Below are 24,945 nucleotides of genomic sequence, written 5' to 3' on the forward strand. Positions count from 1 at the left end.
CCTGGAGCCTCAGGTCAGGCCTTCGCACCCCATGATGTGTGTTTTTATAACCCCTCCTATACTTGGCACTTAAATTTCCTCCTACACTGCCATACCCTAGCATAACCTATAATCTGCTTTTTATTTAGATTATATGTCTATTGCAAATGTTTATGCATTTCTAGTGTGATATGCACTTGGAATTCATATAGCAAATCCCCTATTTATTTTTTAATTCCCAATTTCCCACTCTCCTCACATGATATTATCTAAAATGATGCTAGATACATAATTACAACTTAAGGAGTACCTACTGATGAATCTTCCATATTTATGTTTATGCAACCTTTCTATAAGTAGACTAATTCAGATTTTTGTATGAATTTTAACATAGTTAAAAATAAGGGAACAAGCTAATAACACTTGTTGGCATATATTTATAGAACTCTCCTTTGCTGTTAGATAGAAATGCATAGAAAGGCACATTTTTGTAAGATTTTCTGTGCAAATTGCTTTTAAACAGTAGGTGATACTCACCCAGCTTCGAATTTTTACCATTTTTGTTTTATCTCTAATGTTAATACACCATTTTCACTACCTCTATGTTTCAAATAATGAAACCCACTTTGTTATGTTCTTGGAGGTTATGCCGGTAACAGCCGGTTGTTAATGAAGCAAATGCCAGTTCCTACCCAGCACATCCTGAGACCGATTCAGTAGGAGGGTGTCTCTCAAGAGTTCTTTCTTGGCTTTGCAAATGCATCTGATCATTCCGTATTTAATTTTGTTTCAAGGCATTTTCACCTTGGAGGACAACATGATGTGTTATATTAAAGGGTCTCCTGTGTGCATGGTCCATAGTTTAATTTCAATTTGCCAGGATTTGTCATAGCTTAATGTAACTATTTTGGGGGGAGGGAGGTATGTATACCTAGAGATGCATTATTGTGAGTACTGTATCTACTTGATTCAGGTGATAGTTGTAAAAGCTGGCATCGTTGGAATGCAATCAGTTTTAGGCAAATCCTGCACAGGGTTTGGAAAGTTGTATGGAAACAGTTGCCACTAAGGATACATTCATTTCAGTGGCAGTATTTAGATGTCCTAGTCAAAGAAACTGCCAGGTGGTTTCTCTCTTATAGGTGGCATTTCCTAACACACATATCCCATAAACAAATTGTTTCCTAGTCCTTGTTCATGGAATGGGCAAACTTATCACCGAGTTCCTCATCATGCCCACACTGTTTGAAGTCCCGTGGAGGTAGAGGAAAAAGGACATTGAGGAGGACCGAGGAAGAACAAGCCTTCTCACATTTCTGCATTGTTAAGTGTCATAGTCACTCGGCCTTATCACTAGCGTTTGGGCTTTTTATTTTTTTAAATATACCTTTCATAATGGCTTGAGACAGCAGGAGCTTCTTCAAAAGATAAAATAAATTTAAAAAAAATAGAAATTACTCCTATCTAGCTGTTTGAAGGGAAAAGGAAATGCAGCAATGAGGTATTTACTCGCTAGCTTTGATGGAGTCACAAACTGACAGATGAGTTTATTGCAGAATGACAAAGCCAAAACACAGATGCTCTCTGAGGGTTGGGGGCCACTGAGGGCAGCCATTGGTCCTGACCTTGACCACAGCAATACCCAGAGGTGGCCTGCAGGGGGCCCCAGTTGAGTGGCCACAGGCTATACCCAGGTTCTCCATCTTGAATGCTGCTAATTCCAGATTCTGGGGCTTCCTTCCATCTAGAAGTGTGGAACACAAAAGGACACATGTTAGGCAGTAATCCATCAAAATAAGCGACAGTTAAATCTTGTCACTGCTGCCTTCCTGTTCCTTCCATAATCCTGCCCAGTAACGTGTCTTAACAAGACACAAGAACGTTATGTAAAATACAGACATCTGCATTCAGTGTAAGTAAACTCCGTAAAAAATAAGCAGTTTAAAAAATGATAGAGGGAAGACAAAAATAAAGGTTACTCTAATGTAATATCTTAAAAAGTTAGAAGCTACCAAGAAGAACTCATATGTAGAAGATGTGACCTTTTAATTTTGATAATGGGAGCATGGAAATGTAGCTAATTGAATTTCTTTACTCAGGAAAGAGTAAACTGCAATTTTTTCCTTCTGATCTCACATACTATTTCAACAGATACTCAAAGATCAATTTTAACAATTATGAATAATGTGGAAACATAGCCATTCTCACAGGTAAATGAGCCAGAGAGGGCTTGGGATGGCCTGTTGGAAGAAGCTTTGAGTTGAATAATACGCAGAAATTTAAAAAAACATCTCAGCTCACTAAGTGGTTTTTGAATAAACAAAGGAATGGCTAATGCAGGTTTTCTCTATTTCTCTCTATATTTTTTCTCCATCTCCGCTTTCCCTGGCACAAACTCTTACTACATTTATGTATAGATGGGCCTCTTAGAATTGACTGAAGTTTTAATTACCTGAAGGAAATACCATTACCTTTTATTGTGCCTTTAAAAAGCAGCTGGCTTTCTGGGAATGTGGTATTAAGTGTGTAAGAGTATCATATGGTCTATTTAGATCCCAGCTCATCCATTTCAGGGTTCATGTTCAGAATAACTTCACTCCTCACTGCAATTCACTTTCCTCCTCTGCAAAGTGGAGAAGATATTAGTACCTGTCTTAGGTTCATGTTCAGTTTTAAATGACTTAACAAAGGGAAGGAGTTTGGAAAGATTCCTGGAATGCAGTAGACAGTCAGTACTAACTGCTATGGTAAAATTAAATCCTCATAAAATCACTTTGTTATTACAAAATTAAAATATAAACACCAGTTAATAAATAAATATGTTTGCTTATACGCAAAGTAATTATTGTAAGGCTAAAATTAAAAGAAAATGTAGCATTCCTTTGTAGTTAAGCTGGGAATATAACTGAACACTTTCAGTTATAATAGGCAGTCTTGGTACAATATTTTTTATAATTACCTGATTTGAATCACAAGCTAATTTTTTTGGATGCAAGGAACTGCATTTTAAAATGAAAGAATTACAAACACAAAGAGGTCTATTTGGGGAAAGGCTGTTCCTATAATGGTGCTTATGGATGTACTTCTAAGGTTATGCTTCAGAAGTAAAAAGCCTTTACTCACATCCGTCCTCCACTATTGCTCATCATCTGTATGACCTTGGGAAAGTTGCAGAGCCTCAGAGATGCACTTTGTAAAAATTGACAGCAAGAATATTTACCTTGGAGGACTTCCGCCAAGATGGAGACGTAGGTGGAGGAACCACCTTGCCTCTGTGCACAACCAAATCTAAGAACAACTATTTTTAACAAAAATCACAACCAAGCCACACGGAAAATCGATAATACGGAGTCCAAAGACAACTAAATACTCAGCTAAATCGGTAAGAGAAGCGAAACCAGCAGTGGAGCAGGTTGGCAAGAAAAAATCCCCGGGTGGTGCGTGGTGCGCAAGCTGCCGAAGGCGCTGATCGCGAGCTAGCTGCGGGAGCGCACAAGGAAGAGGCGCGGCGGGCTGTCTGCGGTCGGTAGATCGGTCGCGCATCTGCGTGCGGAGAAACCAGTGAGAAGGGAAGCCTGCTCGGGACAGCAGGCTCGCACAATTCCGATCGGATAAACAAGCCCGGGGGCGAGCGGTGTGACTGGATGGGCTGGGCTAGCAGAGAGGACCGCCATTGCTCCCTCTCTGACCACGCCCCCACACACAGCATCACAAACCCGTGACCTGGGTCACCCGGTCCTGGTAAACAACTAAGGCTTCGCTCCGCTTACTTAACAGCATGAATAGACCAAAAATGGCTCTAGGACAACTCAGAGCCCCAGAACCGATAGATCTAAGCGATGAAGAAATAGCCAGTCTTTCAGATGCACAGTTCAAAACACTGGTTATCAGGATCCTTACAGAACTGGTTGATTTTAGTCACAAATTAGAGAAACATATGGAAGCTAAACTAATTGAATTGAATGGTAATACAAAGGAAACCAATAGTAACGGAAAGAAAATTGGGACTCAAATCAAGGGAGTGGACCAGAAGGAAGAAAAAAGTGATCAATCAGAAAAGAATGAAGAAATAAGAATTCGAAAAAATTAGGAGACACTTAGGAATCTCCAGGACATCTTTAAACGTTCCAACATCCAAATTCTAGGGGTACCAGAAGGGGGAAAGGCACAGCCACCAGTGGAAAACTTATTCGAACAAATAATAAAGGAAAATTTCCCCAATTTGGCAAAGGAAATAGACTTCCAGGAAATCCAGGAAGCTCAGAGAGTCCCAAAGAAGTTGGACCCAAGAAGGAACACACCAAGGCACATCATCATTACATTAGCCAAGATTAAAATGAAGGAGAGAATCCTAGAAGCAGCAAGAGCTAAGGGGACAGTCACCTACAAAGGAGTTCCCATCAGACTATCAGCTGATTTCTCAAAAGAGACCTTACAGGCAAGAAGGGGCTGGAAAGAGGTATTCCAAGTCATGAAAACCAAAGACCTACAACCAAGATTGCTCTACCCAGCAAAGTTTTCATTTAGAATGGAAGGACAGATAATGTGCTTCTCAGATAAGACCAAATTCAAGGAGTTCATCACCACCAAGCCCTTATTATATGAAATGTTAAAGGGACTTACCTAAGAAAAAGAAGATAAAAAAGATGAACAGTGAAAGGACAGCAAACTCACAGTTAGTAACAACCACACCTAAAACAAAAGCAAACTAAGAGGACAGCTAGATCAGGAGCAGAACCATAGAAATGAAGATCTCATGGAGGGTTAGCAACAGGGGGGTGGGAGGAGGAGAAGGGGGGAGAAGGTACAGAAAATAAGTAGCATAGACAGTAGATAGAAAATAGATAGGGGGAGGGTAAGAATAGTAGGGGAAATACAGAATCTAAAGAATTTGAGACACGTGTTCATGAACTAAAGGGGGAAATGGTGGGGGAGGGGTATGCAGGGTGGAGGGAAATGGAGGGGGGGAATAGAGCAAATGTAATGGCATAATCAATTAAAAAAAAAGAATATTTACCTTGGAGAAGTGAGAATGAAATGACTGTTGGGTAGAGGGCCCAAAATAGCCACTTAATACATCTTAGGTATCTTTGTCTTCTCTCCCGGAGCGCACATGAAAGCCCTTTGGGAAGAGCTGTGTCTACTGCAAACCCATTCCTTAACCTAGATCCCATTGTATTTGTGGGCATTTTATTTCTCATCTGCACAGGAAGAAATAGACATGGAGGGATAGACAGAATGTCCTTGTATTTGGCTTGATTACACTGTACGTGGTTTTTTTTTTTTTAATGAATATGTTTTAGGTAATCAGAGTTTGGTTTGAAATCAGAGTCCTTGTGTGAGTGTGAGTGTGTGTGTGAATTTGGGGGCAGAATGTTCATTTAAACCTAAAAAGCAGCAGCTATTTGGAATCACTTGTGAGATTTCTCTGTACCGTCTTCCCCAAAAGACAGTAACCCCTGGATCTAATCACACCTTTGATGTCAGTTTCTAGTCTCCAGGTAATTATTTAGGGATAGTTGAGCCAGTTAAATGGCACCATAAGGAATTCATCAGCCAAATCCAGGAAGTGGGGTGTATTACAAAACTGGTCTCATTTTCTCAAAAAAAAAAAAAAAAGTCAACAGCATGGGATAACAAAAAAAGGAATGAGTGAAAAAGACTTAAGGGACAAAACTCCTAATGAGTAGCTCTCTTTGGATCCTGATTTTCTGAGAATTAAAAAGGATTAGTTTTAGCTTTTGAGAGAAATTGGAATATGGCCTGGGTATTAGTCACTATCAATAAATTCCAGTTTGTTCTGGTATGTGATAATGGCAATGGCAATGGTGATTAGGTTGGTTAATGTCCTTCTCGTGGTTTAATCTGAGATACGCACAGCAACACACATGGGCTACTGGAGCTGAGGCAGGTAAGGGACACCTGGAACTTCAGGTGGGATCTCTACTGTTTGCACGCATTTGAAGACTTTGTACTTAAACATTGAAAACTAATAAAGATTTAATGTAAGCTTCTAAAGAGTAGCTATCATGCCTCTCAGGGGCTTTAAACAATTATTTATACATTAGGAACTTAGTAGTTCCTCATACAGGATTTTTGTAGATATTTGTAAAATGTAAATATTTAAAGATTGATACTCTTACAGAACAGACCTGGGGGGGGAGGTGAATGATATACTATTACCGAAGAGGACCCCCCATTTTTCTCCAGGATTCACCCCCCATTAGGTTCACTATGTCTGCCACCAGAGGAAAGATGTCTCTCAATGCCAGAGATTTGTGAAAAGGAAAGGAAATGTTTATTTAAAAGCTATTAGGACTTAAAGTAGTGACCTAATGTCTTCATTAAAATATCAAAGTCCTTTAGGATACCCACAGACACACACACACACAGTCCTTCCTTCTCCCTCTGCCCTAGTCTGGGGTACCATGTCTCAGGAAAAAAAGTAGAAGTCCGTGATTCAGACTCCTGGTGCAGTCAGCTGTGTCACCGCCACAATCTACAGTTAATCCAAAGCCACGTGGCACCTTCTTGTGGCCCACCAGCAAGACTCCTTTCACCCATTTTATTCCAGGCAATGTCTCTCCTGCTTCGTAAGCCATGTGGCAAAAGGGAGCACCCCAAAGCCTCGTGGTCCTGCCTGCCATCAAAGCCTGAGTAGTCACCACTCTGCCAAAGCTGCATAGTTCTCTCCCTCACATGAGCCAATCTTCCTCTGCAGCCCCATTTCCAACTCCTCCTACAATCAATTATACCTGCCAGCACTCCCGTATTCTTCTAGCTTTACTGGGCTACCGTAGTAAGTCTGGGCAGGTGTGGCCTCGTGGCATGGAGCCCATCATCTCCAAGCTCTCACACAGGCACTGTAACCAGGGGGAGTTGCCTCCCAGTTACATCATGGGTTGAAGTCACTCCCATCCCCCTGGCTCATGGCATGGCCACAGCTATTCAACCAGTTGTTTAACAGCTATTTAACAGCATGAAACCAGTTAAAGGTTATAGATATGTTAAATGACCGTGCCAGAGGTTAGCTTCAAAACTGTTGCTATATAAAACAGTTCTGAATGGCCCTGCTCCATGTGTCCCATTCCCCAGCTCAGACTGGTGGGGGTGAGGATATCGTATATATTTTTCTAATATTTCCTGGACATCTTGAGTTTTGGACCCTATTACAAATCCCTATTTGGGGCCCCTCTTCTTGGCTGCACCCCATGACAATGCCACAACTATAAAAACACTAACAAGATGTCTCTTCTTACATTAATTTAACTCACATAATGATGAGACATTTCTAACAATTGAATTACAAAAGGATTTAGACCTTTTAGTTCCATAGAGGCATTATGTTGCGAAGGTCAAATGTAGTTTGCATGAAGTAGGAGTTTAAATATGCAAAGTAGTGGCGATAATTCTTTTTTTTTTTACCAACTATAACTTGACTTAAAGCATAATAATCTTTAAGTTGAAGAATAACGGTGAGAGTTTGGGTGTTCCTGCACCCCAAACACTGTTTCCCAGTTGTCTCAAAAAACAGGAAACTGTCTTTGTGTGCAGAAATTTCAAGAAACACTAGGCATGCAAAGTCATTGAACATGATCGAATCCCAAACATTTTTCTATGCAAATAGCCACGTATTTCAGTGTCTTCAGCTCATCCCTTCAATTTCTCTTCAGGCATCTCCTTTATAAATAAAAACTCATGTTTATCTCACTCACTCAATTTTTGAATCAGAAAATCTATTCAGAAAGTAATGGAAATATGCCTGTTTGAAATCGTGTCTAGTCCCTTCCAAATGTTATATTTATGCTGATGGCTGACATTGCAAGACTACTTGACAAGACTAACCCCTGGGTAGATAGCCAGTTTTGTGATAGCCATGCTACCTTGAATTTACTTTGCCACACAAATTACTGAAAAGACAGCAGGTGTTTTTCTCTAACCCCATTGGTTGTGATTAGAGGGATGACAAAACTATGAAAATTAATGTTGACACACCAGTCTGAGAGCTAATTTTCTCGTGTGTGTGACATGCCATAGCATATCTGAATGTGTGCGTTTCCCCTTTGGTCCTAAAAGCAGATGTTGTCTACTTCAATCCATTTTCAGCTATTAACGGCAGCTTTTAGGTACATTGGTGAAAGGTGGGGACTTTGAATTAGTCCTTTGCCCAGGAGCAATATGACATTTATTTGGAGAAGTTTAAGGCTGCCAGAATCTATTGCAACCTGTAGAAAAAGATTAACACGTGTAAGCAATGATGTAGGCAGCTTCAGGGAACAACGTCATTTTTCCATTGACTTTCCAGCCTACGGGAGGCAATGAATGCTGGTCACCCTGAGTGGTATGGGATGAAAAGAATAGGAATAAAGTGAATGTAATAGGGGGGAAAAAGCATCACATGACTCCCTCAAAGCCAGCTTTTTAAGGTAATACAGTTGCTTTCTTTCTCAGACAATTCCTCCGAGAAACATACATTTATGTCAAATCTCATTTCCCTGTTAATGTGTAAGGAAGTCAGATAGAAAGGTCCATAGAACATGTTCAGAAAACCAATTTCATCCACCGTATTTGATGTGTGATCAGAGACAGGAAATGAAACATTTTTATTCTTTCTTTCTCCCTCCCCTCAAATATTCTTAAATCAAATAGTAGAGCACAATAAATCGTTACCTGTCACCTTGGCTTTTCTCCAGCTGTTGGTGATGGACCACAGGGGACTCCCCTCTCAGGCTGAGAGCTTCTCCTCATCACTGTGTCCACAGAGCACTGAGCCAGCATGTGGAAGTCCTAAGTTACTACTGCTTTGAAGGTTTAACCTTGATTTCCTTTGCTAACAACATGCAAAAGCATAAAGGTGCTTTCACATACCCTTCTAGTCTAAGAAACTATAGAAAATAGTGAACTCAGTCACTGGTGATAGACCAAGAGATTTTTCAATATGGAATGGGAGTCACAGGAAAGAAGCTGTGGGTGTTTTCCAGAAAATACTCTAAGAAGCAAAATGTAGAAATATTTGTCAAGTGATAGGTGAGAAACATACTCAACGATTGACTCTTCTCTTTGCTCTTCAATGTTGCTTTATTCTAAAACATCTCCCAAGTGAAGTTTTTATTCCCAATTTCCCAGGACTCGGTAAAAGAGAACCAGTTAGAGTTTTGATAGTTAAAATATAGAACCTAGGGTTGGGACTAAACAGGAAAGAATTTTTTTTTCTGGCATTCCAGATGTCTGATAATCCATTCCTATATCAAAACTTACTGAATGTGTGTCCTTAAAAGTAAACATTATTTGGTTGATTTAATGAGCACAGTTCTGCCTTTTCTTTCCCATGTATAATTCAAGTGGATCCACTGTTTGGTGATGGGAATAATCTGTCATTTTAGAACTTCGTGTTCATCCTCAATAGTCTGTGCCCTACCCTCACCTGCATGATGTCCAGGTACAAACAATGTAACCACAGGTACTTACTTAGCCTAGGTGTTCAAAGATGGTTTTTCTTTTTGGGGGGGGAGACGAGGGGATGAGATTATGGTGATCATGGAAAAAACAGAGGATCTGACATAATTGTGTTTAATACTTCCATGAGCAAGATATACTTTGCTATTTTCTTTTAACATGACAGACTGTGCTTTGGATTCTGAAAGGGAAGTTGTGGGTTTGATTTCATTCTCACATCTTTCCTGGGAAATTAATGTGTCAGTGGAATCTCAGGGAAAGTTAAGGCATGGACTGATTTCAATTTGGAGGAATACAAAGAGGCTGTACTTCAGAACAATTACAGGAGTGAAATATGAGGGGATAAATGGAAGTGAGAAATAAGAGAATATTTCTTATGCAAGTCCACATACTGTTAGAAGGACACTAAAAAAGAGACTTTTGATTTACTGGAGAAGTACACATTGGATTAAAAACTCTGGCATGTATTTATTGGTTTACTGACTCTTTTTCACTGGCTTTTTGCAAATGGATTCTCCAAACTGTTCAGTGTAGAAACAAAAAGCGTTGTGAAGCCCTGGCTAGTGTGGCTCAGTTAGTTATACATCAGCTAGTAAAGCAAAAGGCTGTGTGCTCAATTCCTGGGCAGGGCACAAGCCTGGGTTGCAGGCTCGGTCCCTGGTTGGGGTGTGGAGGGTAGGCAACTGATGGATGTTTCTCTCTCTTTCTGGAATATAATCATATATATATATATATATATATATATATATATATATATATATAATAAACTCACATCACCATATATATATGTATATATATATACATATATATATATGATGCAGATCCTGACCAGCAGGATCCATGTGTGTGTTATGGTTGCTATGGACTCAGAAGGCCTGTAGAGAAAAAGAGATGGCATGGCCATTCTCTGAGAGAGAGAAAGGGCCAAAGGCCCTGCCTGGACAGGCTTTTATTGCTTTTCTGGGGACATTACTTTGAGGATGGTCCTCATTTACTATGCACAGGTTCCCTGTCGGTGATTATCTTTTACAGATAACAAAGGAAAGAATGTTACTAATTACATCAAAGAGAAGGACAGTTGCAGACCAGGGGGAAAAGTGGTTGAACCGGTTATACTCCATACTTGAGAGGTTTAGCTCAGACTTTAGGAAGTTATAATAGGCATGTGCTGCCTCAATTCAGGGTGAGGGAGTTCTAGCAAAAGCAAGTCTCATAGTGGCCTAGGTACAATGCAGGCCTGATTCCCCACCAGAGAACCTACCATGGGTGTGGTCCCATGTGCCAACTTGCTCCCCACTGGTTTTCCACGTGACTGTTGAGCTATAATTCCACGCCACATGAAGTGATTCCATATATGTCTGACATTGTGAATATATAGGCTGTTCTTTGGCTTATGTGGTACCACAGTCAAGGAGTTCATAATATGCTAATACTCAATAAATTTGCTACCAATTCAGTCAATATTATTTGACATTTAAATAAATCCTTATAACCCAAGAAAATAGCATATACTCTCAACATTAATTTGATATCATTTCAGAACTATTGCATTATCAGGATATGGCTAACCTTAGCTAAAAACATGTACATTAATTTTTAAAAAGTATTTTTAATTAAACATGCCTCCAGGCTTTATTTGAATCTAGCATTGGAGAGTTTAGGCATAGTAACTTTGACTAAGTTATGGCCGTCTTCCACTGCCTGAGCTCTTACTGGGCCAGGAGCAATCTTTTTTCTCTTGCTGATGTAGGAATGTGGTCCGACTTCCTGTTGGGGGCAGTAGCGTGCATTGAGTGACAGGTGCCCGAGAGTCTCCATTTTAAATGAAGTTTCTGTTTATTAATTTTCACACTTTCCCAGAAGATACAAGCGATCTAAACATCCATTCATTATGTTTCCAGACATAAGAGGTGAGTCCACTGTTTTTATACTTAAACAGCTCAAATGGCCCAGAGACACCTGATCCAAGTCACTTCAGAGTCCCGTTTATGCGGCGATTCTCACTGCCACCTGACTCTCCCATTCTGTGCCACATGGGTTTCAGTGGACCTTCCTTGGCTGGAGCGGTAGTGATGACAGAATGCCGTGACGGCATTAAGCTGCCAGTGTGAGCCCCATCTTCTTCTCCCATGGTGCCGCTTAATCCAGCTCACGTCTCTTCCCAAAGCATCTCTGAGCTGCCAAATCATTTCAGATAAACGTCACCTTAGCAAGGAGGCCGAAATTACAATTACCTAGAAAAATGCCCTGTTTCGATTTTTGTTTTTACTTTATATGTCCGTCTTGGGCCAGCAACATCTCATGTCTCCAGAGAGCCGGCACTGTCATGTTAGGGGACATCCGACTGTGCACCATCGTCCCCTCACTCATAAGTGTGGGTAAAGATAGTATTCAATGCACAGAATTGTTGCAAGGGCTAAGGTGTTAATATACAGAAAACATTTAATTATTCCCTGGCACATAGTAACTGCCCTTTATGTATCTGTGATTCTGACTGAATGGTGCCCATGAGGAGTGTGTGATTACTTTGGTGGCCCTGAGGACCGGGGAGCATGTGGCTTTGACCTCTAGTAAATACGTGCTGTGCGTCTGATGAACTAGCTCCAGAGTGGCCTTTGCTAACCCTTGGCTTGCAAATCACATATAATTTTGTAAGGTCAATCTTTTTTTATTGGAATACTTCATGTATCATATGTAAACACATGACAAGAAGTAATCATCTAATCTTTTCTGATCAAGATTTCAGTAATTATTTGCATATCACGTGTCATTTCCTTTTCATCTTACAAGGAATCATTTTATAATCAAAAGATAATGCATGAATTAAAAAGCCTATATAAAATACGTTTGTAAGCAAAAAATAATAATAATATCCTAGTTATGAAGTGAGTTCACTGCTCAAAATTTAAATTAAGTTTACGCTGACAACACTAGGGAATAAACTTTGGGAATTTTCCCCCTGCCAACAGAACAGATTAAGTTCTTAAAGCGACACAGTTTCTTTCTTTCTGCCAACTGGTAAGAGGCTGGCATTGCTGTGCTTTTTCCCTGCAAGGGAGAAAGAATGGGACATCTTGAATACCATTGGGTTTGTGTCACGGCTGGGGTCGTCCAGAGTGACTCAGTTTTCCCCCAGTCAGGTGGTATTTTGGTTCATGGAACAGCTTGTGCACTGAGAAAAAAAAGGAATGTCTTACGTTATGTAAGTCTGCCTGAGACCCTCCCCAGGACCTAATGCTGGCTCCCGTTTGTTTTTTGAATGGATGTGGGCTGACTGTTGAAGCTAATGCATTGTTGGCTAGAGTCTGCTCAGGGAAATAATGAGGCCAAGAAAAAGCTAGACGGATTGTACTGCTTCTGTCTTCTGCATAGTCATTGGGAACATTCTTATTTTATTTTCCATAGACTTCCATGTAACACTAAATCAGAAAATCGAGGGGCTCATCGCTGTCTCCGTCAATTCAGTGCTGAATAGAGAAAATGCCATGGGCTGGTGGGGTGAAATGACAAAGGCTTATTTCTCACAGTTTGTTGGCTGGAAGACAGGGCTCAGCACCCAGAGACTTAGTGGCCAGAGTGGGCTCGCTTCCTGGTTCACACTGGGAACAGGATTTCAGTGGATAAAAACATTCAGTCCATTGCAATATCTATGTTCTTTTTGTTTCTGATGAAAAAAGCATTGTGTCAAATAGGACCACAAAGTTGTGAATTGCCATTCCTTAAACCACTGTACACATTTCGCAACATTTAGCACATACACACAAACCACAGTGTTTGTTAATTCCCATACAAGGTGACGTTTTTAAGGGCCCGGAGCACCCATTTCCTTCAGGTGCTATATTGGCAGAAACACTCTCCACATATGTGACTCAGAATACATGACTCTGTCCCCAACTCTCAGCCATGTCCACATGAAGTTGGGCATATGACTTTCGACCCTCTTTTTATGAATGAAGGTCACCAGAGGAGGACCCTGGCAGGTGATATTTCCTTGATGTTTTTCCCCTCAATGGTTCCATTTTTTAAAGAACTCTAAAGCCTCAGGATCCCCATTACATCAGCACCTCAGAGATGACTGTTTTGGGGATTACAGGTCAGTCAATCAAATTCCTAAAGAATACCTTGTGACTCAGAAGGCCCTATTGTTACGAGGAGCAGTGACAGTAACAGAATATTATTTGGTGTTATCTGTCTGTGACTAAGCTAATAATCAGCTTTTGATTTTTTTAATGGCACTGGGTGCTTAATCCCAAATTCATATTTAGTTTAAAGTATTATAGGGTCTGAGATGAATAAATCTATGAAGGCTGACATGAAATGCCCTATCCAAAAGAATAATATTTAACTTCCAAAAGGCACTGAAATTATATTATTTAGGTTTTACCTTTCAGGTCCACATTGCACAGATATGGAGAGCAAGAAAACATTACAAGTTTGGAATAAAGGACCTTTGAAATAAGATTATTAATCTCAGGGGGAATTTAACTCCCAAGAAGAGGTCATTGTTTTGGAACACTTCAGTGCAAACATTATGTATCAGAATATATGTCCTGAATTTGAGCAATTTTATTTTTGCAGATTTCTGAGAATTTCAAAAATCTCATGAAAAGGACATGCATCTACTTTTAAATATAGTCTATGAGTTGTTGAAGATAGATAAAGAGAAATTTTCCATTTTGTGGAGGAAAAAACATTGGTAATAAGTTGCATACAGTGATGTTTCTTTACAAGATAACAGTAGGAATAGCTTCTGTGACAAGCATGAGCATTTACATTTATTCTTTGCACGGGCATGCTTTTCATTGGCTTTCCTTCTATTGCACTTCTTACAACCACCTCTGTTCTATTTCTATTTTGCATCACAAGGCAAGGGAAACGAAATTCCAAGTTTGGCTTCCAAAACGAGATTGGTGTCCACTAATGTCACTCAGGAACTTTTTAAAAAATATATATTTTATCGCTTATGCCATTACAGTTGTTCTATATCCTCCCCTCCACCCTACATACCCCCTCCCCCACTGTTCCCCCTTTAGTTTATGACCACGTGTCTCAAGTTCTTTAGATTCTATATTTCCCATACTATTCTTGCCCTCCCCCCTATCTATTTTCTACCTACCATCTATGCTACTTATTTTCTGTACCTTCTCCCCCCTTCTCCTTCTCCCACTCCCCTGTTGCTAACCCTCCATGAGATCTTCATTTCTATGGTTCCACTCCTGATCTAGCTGTCCTTTTAGATTGCTTTTGTTTTAGGTGTGGTTGTTAATAACTGTGAGTTTGCTGTCCTTTCACTATTCATCTTTTTTATCTTCTTTTTCTTAGATAAGTCCCTTTAACATTTCATAGAATAAGGGCTTGGTGATGATGAACTCCTTGAATTTGATCTTATCTGAGAAGCACTTTCTCTGCCCTTCCATTCTAAATGAAAGTTTTGATGGATAGAGCAATCTGGGATGTAGGTCTTTGGATTTCATGACTTGGAATACTTCTTTCCAGCTCCTTCTTGCCTGTAAGGTCTCTTTTGAGAAATCCGCTGACAGTCTGATGGGAACTCCTTTGTAGGTGACTGTCCCCTTATCTCTTGCTGCTCCTAGGATTCTCTCCTTCATTTTAATCTTGGCCAATGTAATGATGATGTGCCTTGATATGTTCCTTCTTGGGTCCAACTTCTTTGGGACTGAGCTTTCTAGATTTCCTGGAAGTCTATTTCCTTTGCCAGATTGGGGAAGTTCTCCTTTATTATTTGTTCAAATAAGGTTTCCACTTATGACTGTTCCTCTTCCCCTTCCGGTACCCCTATAATTCAGATGTTGGAGCATTTAAAGATGTCCTGGAGGTTCCTAAGCGTCTCCTCATTTTTTCTAATTCTTGTTTCTTCATCCTTTTCTGTTTGGTCGTTTTTTTCTTCCTTCTGGTCCACTCCTTTGATTTGAGTCCCAGTTTCCTTTCCATCACTATTGGTTTCCTGTGCATTTCCTTTCATTTCAATTAGTTTAGCCTTCATATGTTCCTCTAATTTGTGACTAAAATCAACCAGTTCTATGAACATCCTGATCACCAGTGTTTTGAACTGTGCATCTGAAAGTTTAGCTATTTCTTCATTGCTTAGATTTATTGGCTCTGGGCCTTTGAGTTCTTCTTGAGCCATGTTTTGATCTGTTCACACCTGTTATGTATGAGGAGGGGAGCCTTAGATGTTCACCAGGGCAGGGCCACCCAGGTCGCTGGGTTATGATGCTGTATGTGGGAGCAGGGTCAGAGAGGGACAACAGTGGTCCCCTCTGCCGCTTCCCTCCACTGGGGCCTGCGGGGTCCTTCTCACTGCGCGCTCTTTCACCGGTTTATCTGTGCGTGAATGTGTGACCATGGTCAGCTTGCCGCCTTGCGTCCTCAGTGGGTCTGCCCGCTGGTACTCCACACCTGGGATTCATCCTCGACTGCCTGCCCGCTTGGGTCCTATGCCTGGGTGGATCTTTCCTGCCCAGCCCCGCTCCACTGCTGGCTCTGCCCCTCTTACTGGTCTGGCTGAGTGGTTCGTTGTTGTCAGACTTCTGTATAGTTCAATTTTCTGTGGTTTGGCTGCGTTTTTGTTGCTAAAACTTTGTTGTTTTTAAACTTGGTTGTGCCAAGAACTAAACTTTATATCATTCTTTGGTGTCCATAAAAGTCATGAGTGAAAACTATAGTGTTTAGTTTTGATATTTAGGTATGAAAGAAAATATTTTAAGAATATATTTCATAAAGCCTAATTTTGAAGCTATTTTTCTTCAATTGTGGAGATCTTTATCTTTTACCTCTGAATGTATTCCTCTGAAATTTTTTAAAGCTAAATTTACTTTGTTGGGAAAGAAAAGACTTCATGATCCATGGGGTAAGTGAAAAAGCCACATACAATCCTGAAATCCCCTCCACCTTCTATTTTTGACCGCCGTTCTCACCAAATTTTCACCAGGAGTACAGAAGACTGTCTACCACATTTCTTTCCCCTTGAGAAATTGATTTCCTCTTTGTGAATGCAGTAAAATAGTTGAAAGGACAGGAAGCAGGGAAGCAGGAAATCCACACTTGGACTTGTCCTACCCAGAGTCGGGGTCTGTGATTGTACAGGCCATCGATCCTCACACGTGGCAAGCTGAGACACACTAAACCCTAAACACAGCAATGCATCTGCAGAGACTTGAAAAGGGTGAGAAAGTCATTGCTTTTCTACAAAAGAGTGTCCAAGTGGATCTTTCTGAGGCGCCCTGGTTTTGCGAGCACTGCCTTTAGCCTTGGGTCTATTTATTTCATTGCGTGTGTGTCCCTATGATTTGGAAATGTGATTAGAGTTTCCAGTGAGAGATGAATTGGCTCAGGCAATGAGGCTTTGGTTTCAGGGAGGAAAATATAATTTTCAATCCAGATAGAACATATATTTTATATTCTGTATATTAGAAATAGAACTGCAGAAAGAAAGAGGGAACAGGAGGTGGGAGAGGAGAATGTAAGGGAGGAAAAGAGGAAGGAACCAACTCAGGAACAACTTCACCACTGTATTAAATGTGTATTTTTAGGGCTTTAAATTTCACTTAAAAGCACATCTATTGATTGAATGTTCCTTTAATTTGTCTATGCATTTGATTCAATATTCAGTAAACACTGAAGGGCTGTGATCCCCAGGCACCCTACTGGGCGTTGGATCTATAACGATAAACAAGCCCCACTGGGTTCTGACAAGCTGGAGATCACATTTAATGGGATACATGGAGTACAGACAAAAGTGCACAATAACATCAAAATGTATGTGGGTAAAGGCACTATGAAGAAAACTAAGTAAGTGTTTTGAGTGGGAATGAAAGTGTTTTTCAATTTACTTAATTTCAGAAAATAGGGAAGAGCTTATTTTGAAAAAAAAAAGTATTATATTGCAAAAAGATGAGCTATGACCAGAAATAGAGCTAGAATATACAAAGTTCAAATATTGTTCTGAAAACCTTCATAAATCGTTTTTTATCGATCGTTCAGACAGATTAGGACCTGCATTAGTATCTCACATATATTTAAAATGGTAGTCATGTAACGGCTGAAGCAGGGGTGTCCAACCTTTTGGCATCTCTGGGCCACACATTAAACACACAAACACTAGTGGAAACTGATGAGCACAAAAAAAAATGTTTTAAGTGAATTTAGGCTTTTGTGTTGGGCTGCGTGGGGTCCGCAGGCTGCAGGTTGGACACCCCTGGCTGCTGAAGGACTGAGGATGATACTGAGAACCTTTTTCAGAGAATCTCACATGCACCGCATGAGGAACGCTGGAAAGGCTCAGAGCAGCAAACACAGATGCCTAATCATAGCTCTCAGCACGCTATAGGAGGTATCAGTACTCCCGGGTTCTACATGAGAGCAAGTGGGTAATGGGGCCTGTTCCCCCTTTCCACACTCAGACAGCTAGAATGAGAAAACATCACAGTAAAAAAGAAAGGGTTATCTGAATCCCCAGCCACAGACTTCTCCTATCTCAATGAGATTGGGAGCACACCAAAAGAGAATAAATAATGCGGAGAAACAGGAAAATAAGATCTTAAATTCACATCACGATTAGCCTGATTTCAGGGAAGAAATAAGAAAAAAACATGTTAATGATTCAAATCAAACCCATTAAACTAACACACTTAACTCTTATTAAAAGAACTTGTTGGTTTTAACGAGACATTTTCAACAATTTTCCTGAACAGCCTATAAGTGTAAGATCGAACATGTTTTAATAATATTTTTCCTCTCAGTAGGCACTTGTCCTTTCAATGTTGATAAAACCCTAGGATTTAAATCCAGTGATTGACAATTTCAAGTTGTTTATTTTTCTTCCATTTTTTATTTTATTTCCTATTCAGGGCTTCCTGTGACAGGAACGCTCCATGAAGCTAAGGGTGAATGAATGGACAGTCATTATTTATAGGCACTAATTCTCCCCTAGACAGTTTATGATAAAAGCTACTGCTATTTCCTGTTGCTGGAAAACTCTATTGACAACCAGTTTCCGAGTATACCAGTGAGATGACATGAGGAGGAATTATCTATAGCAAATCTTGTGCAGTGAGGAAGGAAAAATATATATTGTACAGGATCTGGCAAAAATAACACCTTTTTTATTACAAAATGTTTGATGACAAAATCATAAGCATGTAATTCTGTCACATAACAATATCACACTGAAACACACCACATGCCATTTTAGGTGAATTGTTCAAATTAAAAGTATAAATTATTATGCCTGTATTATTAATTCTACCAACCACACTCAAGTGTTACTCTTGCCAGACCCTGTATAAATATATACAGTCTGTGTATGTTGCACAAATATATATTTCTGTTTTTCAACGATGAACTATATGGATCTTTTAGTTCAGTTCAATCACTGCCCTGAGAGGACCTGAAGAAATGACAGGGAGACTTGAAGAGCTAAGTGTCACTCTGCTGTACCCCCCGCCCCCACCGCGTGTCTGTATTCACAGAGATCCTTCTGTTTTGTGTTTCTAGAACCTCCACCTACTGGCTCACTCGCATCCAGTCTTTCCTCTACTGCAATGAGAATGGTCTCCTGGGCAGCTTCTCGGAAGAGACGCACTCCTGCGCCTGCCCCAACGACCAGGTGGCGTGCACGACGGCCCTGCCCTGCACGGTGGGCGACGCCTTGGCCTGCCTCACCTGCGCGCAGGACAACCGCACCCGCTGCGGCACCTGCAACACGGGCTACATGCTGAGCCAGGGCCTCTGCAAGCCGGAGGTGGCCGAGTCCACGGATCACTACATCGGCTTCGAGACCGACCTGCAGGATCTAGAGATGAAATACCTGCTGCAGAAGACGGACAGGCGGATCGAAGTCCACGCCATTTTCATCAGCAACGACATGCGCCTCAACAGCTGGTTCGACCCGTCCTGGCGCAAGCGGATGCTTCTCACCTTGAAGAGTAACAAGTACAAGTCGAGCCTGGTCCACATGATCCTGGGTCTTTCTTTGCAGATCTGCCTAACGAAAAACAGCACCTTGGAGCCCGTGCTGGCCGTGTACGTGAACCCGTTCGGAGGCAGCCACTCTGAGAGCTGGTTTATGCCTGTCAACGAAAACAGCTTCCCCGACTGGGAGCGGACTAAGCTCGACCTCCCCCTCCAGTGTTATAACTGGTCCCTGACCCTGGGGAACAAGTGGAAGACCTTTTTTGAGACCGTGCACATCTACCTACGGAGCCGCATCAAGTCCAACGGCCCCAATGGCAACGAGAGCGTCTACTACGAACCTCTGGAGTTCATTGACCCTTCCCGGAACCTGGGCTACATGAAAATCAATAACATCCAAGTGTTTGGCTACAGCATGCACTTTGACCCCGAAGCGATTCGGGACCTGATCCTGCAGTTGGACTACCCCTACACTCAGGGCTCGCAGGACTCGGCGCTGTTGCAGCTCCTGGAGATCAGAGACCGTGTAAATAAGCTCTCCCCACCTGGTCAGCGTCGCCTGGATCTGTTCTCCTGCCTGCTCCGCCACAGACTCAAGCTGTCCACGAGCGAGGTGGTGAGGATCCAGTCCGCCCTGCAGGCGTTCCATGCCAAATTGCCAAACACCGTGGATTACGACACGACCAAATTATGTAGTTAACCATTCATGTCAAGCACAACCCAAAATCCTGAAGGAGTTTTTACAGTGCTTTTGTGGAACCGTTTATGTTTGAAAGAGTAAATTTAAATTGTCTTTTCAATCTCTGTCTTATATCCGTCAATAACGTTGGATGGCAATCTACACACGTGACCTTGCTGACAATGAATATATTACACTGCAGTATCGGTTTATGAATGAAATAAATACTGACACCCGTCTAGAAGACATTCTACTTTTTACAATAAATTTCATTTGTAATTTTATATGTTCCGTGGCAATGCTTTTGTGCATTACACCCTCTAGAGGGAACATAAAAAAGATACCAATAAAATTTTGTAGCTGAACAGTTATTAAAAAGAAGTGCTGTGGAATTCCTTTTTTTTTTCTTTCCATGAAATGAGTACTATTTTGATATAGCTTGTTAGCACCTCGGGGAACATTCACCGAGATTTTTTTAAATGGAAACATTTGAAGGTCCCTTTCAAGGGCTTTTCGGGACAACCCGACCCAATAAGGATGCTGCTTCGGAAGCAGTTGCATTTCTATAGCAGTAGCACATTATCATCATCTGAACTCCCAGAGCATTTCAAGAAGCACCGTCATGACTAGAATGAGCAAGTCAACTATTTTTCCCATCTAAATATCACAAGGTTTCATGAAGCATATGGAAAAAAATGTGATTACAAGCACATCGTAGAGAAAGTGAACGCTTACATTTTTAGCAACTTGCTTAGTCGTTCTTTCTACATTCTGATAACCAATAGTACACTCTACACAATTACTTCATTTCATGTACTGAAAACCTAGTTATTCCAGTATTCCTCAATGTCAATTATATAACATATTTAGAATTCACAAAAATTAAAGGGTTGATAAACAACATACTGATATAAGTAGGCTTTTTTTCCTCGTAGAGACACTACTATTACTAAAATATATTTTAAAGAGAAAACTCTTTCAATATCAAACTAATTTTAGTTTAAATTTTTGGTTTGGAATTTAAATTAAGTTCCCATATTCCCATGGTATAATATTAGGGATATCACTGGTATATTTTTCCTGTGAACATAAAATGCATTTTTATTTAGGTACATGAATGTGTCTGTCCAGTGTGGTTCTGATATTTATCTCTTGGCTCTTGTGTAGATATTTCACAAACATTTCTTACAGTTTAAACATATGCACAGTCCAGCTTGTGCATATGGAAATCTGTCCAGCCCCACTTTCCTGATGAGGACATCAGGTCATTTTTCAGGGCACAGAGAAAGGAAACCATGACATGAATGAGAAGGAAAAGACTGACAACAAAATGATTTCACAGATACTCTGGATTCTTGAGATGTTTGTTTCTGTCTCCAAGTCATTTTAACAGCAGGTAGACAGGTAGACCATTCCGACAACAAATACGTATCCAATCTACCAGAAATGAAGCACTGTTCTCCCATTGTGTGGGGTAGCTTGTAGGTAATTCCATACTAAATGTATACAATTATTAAACATCATCTTTCTGATGTTATATCAGATATCTTCATCTAATTCTAACAACCCTAGGTTGTAGATTATTACTCCTATTTTCTTGGTGAAAAACAGGTTCAGCATGATCTGTCCAATTACCAGAAATCACAAACCAAGAAGTTGAAAGACCAAGATTCCAACACAGGCAGTTCTGCAGAAGTCAGAACTGCCACCAGAACTTTTTCCAGGAAAGTCTTGGAGGCCTGGCTGTCCAGAGCCTCTGGGGCCCAGACACCAGGTGGTCAACACACGTGGCACCAATGGACACGCAACGGCAGCCATCCCCTGGCACGTGAGGAAATTGTCAGCAATGCTCTCAGCCTGCTCTACCCAACCCTACGCACACAGGTAAGGAAGTACCTAACTAGGGTTTTACCCAGCGATGTCCTGGCAGGTGTTGGCAACAGAAGTCCCATTGGCCAGGATCAAATTGTCTTAGTTTCAGCTGTCAGCGTGAACTTTCTATCTGCTCTTGCTTCCCCAACAGTAGAGAAGGAATAGCAATGCTTCTCTCTGCGTGTTGTGTCTCAGGTACCATGAATGGTACCTGAGCAAACGTACCACACAAATTCTCTAGTGCTACACAGATTGAAAGGGGAAATTACCAACACGTATTTTCACATTTCTGTTTCTCGCATATTACCAGGTGTTACCTAGGTAATAGACAAAATAATCTAGCTTATACAACATAAGATTGCTTATATATAGGGGGAAACACATGTCACTTTCACTAAATTGGGCTTATATGCAAACATTTTTGCTCACTATTGCTTTAGACATTTGATAATGCTTAATAAAAACAACTTTACTGTCAAAATCTTATTTAGAGCCAAAGGTTGAAAGATGTATATGTAAAACCATATTTTAAAAGACCGGGCATTTAGTTTCTTTTTTTGATATTCCTAATTTAGATATCTAAATTAGGAATTAATTGAATTCAGTAAATTCAGTGAAACCTGAAATTCTGAAAGTCAAAAATATATTGAGAATACATTTTCTCCAAGAACATCTCCTTGCTGCTCCAGCCATTCTGGTAACTAGCACACTTTGACTTGGCTTGCTATGGCTGGAAGCTCAAGTAGAATTTTAGCAAGTTAAAACAGGATTCAAGAGATCGATGTCAGCTCAAGAGAAAATGTCAAAATAGCTGGTGATCTTAACAAAATAGTTGTCAATCACAGTGTGCATTAATATTATTTTGTTAGGTGTACCACATAGTGGTTACACAATCATATACTAGTGGTTACACAATCATATACTTTACACTGTGATCCCCCCTGATATTTGCAGTACCCACCGGCACCACACATAGTTATCACATTATTATTATTGATATTCCTATGCTGTACTTTACATCCCAGTGACTATTCTGTAACTGCCTGTTAGTACTTCTTAATCCCTTCACTTTTTTCAGCTGGCTCCTCACCCTCTCCCCTCTGGCAACCGTCAGTCTATTCTTAGTATCTATGAGTCTGTTCCTATTTTGTTGTTGTTCATTTATCTTACTCTTTCATTTCCACATGTAAGTGAAATCATATAGTATTTGTCTTTCTCAATCTGACTTACTTCACTGAGGATAATACTGTGGTAGGTCCATTCATGTTGTTGCAAATAGCAAGCTTTCTTTTTTATGGCCAAGTAATATTCCATTGAGTAAATGTACGACAGCTTTTTATCCACTTGTCTACTGATGAGCCCTTGTGCTGCTTCTATATCTTGGCTGCCATAAATAATGCTGCAATGAACATAGGGGTGAGTATATGTTTCAAATTAGTGTTTTGGGTTTCTTTGGATATACGTATAGAAGTGTTATCACTGGGCAGTTTCATTTTAAATGTTTGAGGGAACTCCACTCTGTTTTCCACAGTGGCTGCCCCAGTCTGCTTTCCCACCAACAGTGCACAACGGTTGTCTCACCAGCACTTGTTGTTTGTTGATTTATTGATGATGGCCATTCTGACAGGTGTGAAGTGGTATCTCATTGTGGTTTTAATTTGCCTTTCTCTAATGATTAGTTATGTTGAGCATCTTTTTATATGCCTATGGGCCCTCTGTATGTCCTCTTTGTAAGTGTCTATTTGGGTCCTCTGCCCACTTTTTAGTTGAATTTTTTTTTTTTGGTGTTGAGTTTTATAAGTTCTTTATAAATTTTGGACATTAACCCCTAGAGGATATGTCATTAGCAGGTATCTTTTCCCATTCAGTGAGTTGTGTTCTCCCTTAATTGATGGTTTCCTTTGCTGTGCAAACCTTTTCAGTTTGATGTAGTCCCATTTATTTTTTTGTTTGCTTCTCATGTCTGATGAGATAGAGTCAGAAAAATATTGCTAATAAAAATGGCAGACATTGGATTGCCTGTGTTTTCCTCTAGTTTTCTAGTTTTGAGTCTTACATTTAAGCCTCTAGTTTGAGTTTATTCTTGTACTTGGTGTAAGAAGGTGGTCTCATTTTATTCTTTTACATGTATCTGACCGATTTCCCAGGAGCTGATGGTATTTTCCAACTGCATTTAAATAATGCAAGAAGCCCTAGTTGGTGTAGCACAGTGCAATAGGTGCTGGCCTGTGCACCAAAGGGTCACTGGTTGGATGGATTCCTAGTCAGGGCACATGCCTGGGTTATTGGCCAGCCCCCCAGTACGGGGTGCGTGAGAGGCAACCACACATTGATGTTTCTCTCCCCCTCTTTCTGCTTCCCTTCCTCTCTCTCTAAAAATAATTAAAACCTTTTTTAAAATAATACAAGAAACTTCATTTCCCCCCCCCCTCTCTCTTTTTAATGGTTCTTGTCAGTAATGAAGGAATATTTTGGAAGGAACCAAGACCACCTCCTGCCCTTTAATCATATGTAGGTTTGTTTATTGTTTTTCTAAATAAGCCTTCCTCTTTTCTTATAGAGGACTCTGAAAGTCTCTTCAGTATGAACAGGCCAAAAATTTATACATTTCAAGACTATAAACAATTTGGAACAATTTGAAAACAAATATATATACACACACACATGTATGCACACATATATTTTGCTACAGTGTGAGTTACAGAAGATAGAAATTCAACTGGAAAGTTGAAAATTTTGGAAACCTAGTAGAAAATACAACTTTAAATATTAAACATGGCTTAAGATTTTAGGAACCTTTTGATAGGTCTCCCAAATCAATGCGGCCATTCAAAACTTTACATTAACACTTTCATTCTGATTTGGTGCCGGAATCATTTAATTAGACTAGTAATCCTTTAGCAAAATTGCATTTCCCTCTGGTCACAGGTATGGTATGTATAAGTTGAAGCCCAGTATCATAGATGTTACGCTTGTGGAATTCTTTTCTTTTTTTAACTTTTATCTTCTGTTAAAAAATATTTTAT

The 24,945-nt window shown here is 40.3% G+C and overlaps 1 protein-coding gene and 1 long non-coding RNA gene across 3 annotated transcripts in view; one reads left to right on the forward strand and one right to left on the reverse strand.

Annotated features, from left to right (window-relative positions):
- Positions 1 to 20,068, forward strand: part of BRINP3 (BMP/retinoic acid inducible neural specific 3) — a 193,742-nt gene extending 173,674 nt beyond the window's left edge. For both annotated transcript variants that reach the window (XM_037142914.2, XM_037142915.2), the window contains one exon: positions 18,952 to 20,068. In XM_037142914.2, coding sequence (XP_036998809.2) covers positions 18,952 to 20,068 — 1,117 coding nt within the window. The remainder of the gene's footprint in view (positions 1 to 18,951) is intronic.
- LOC128627759 (uncharacterized) lies at positions 1,465 to 19,372 on the reverse strand. Its single transcript, XR_008392059.1, has 3 exons — positions 19,265 to 19,372; positions 2,451 to 2,602; positions 1,465 to 1,723 (listed from the first exon to the last, which is right to left on the reverse strand). It is a non-coding gene; the product is annotated as an uncharacterized LOC128627759 (long non-coding RNA).
- Positions 20,069 to 24,945: the final 4,877 nt, after the last annotated feature.

Source organism: Artibeus jamaicensis, unplaced genomic scaffold (assembly GCF_021234435.1).
Source record: "Artibeus jamaicensis isolate MK-2021 breed Jamaican fruit bat unplaced genomic scaffold, CSHL_Jam_final contig_467, whole genome shotgun sequence".
In the NCBI taxonomy this organism is placed as follows: Eukaryota; Metazoa; Chordata; class Mammalia; order Chiroptera; family Phyllostomidae; genus Artibeus; species Artibeus jamaicensis.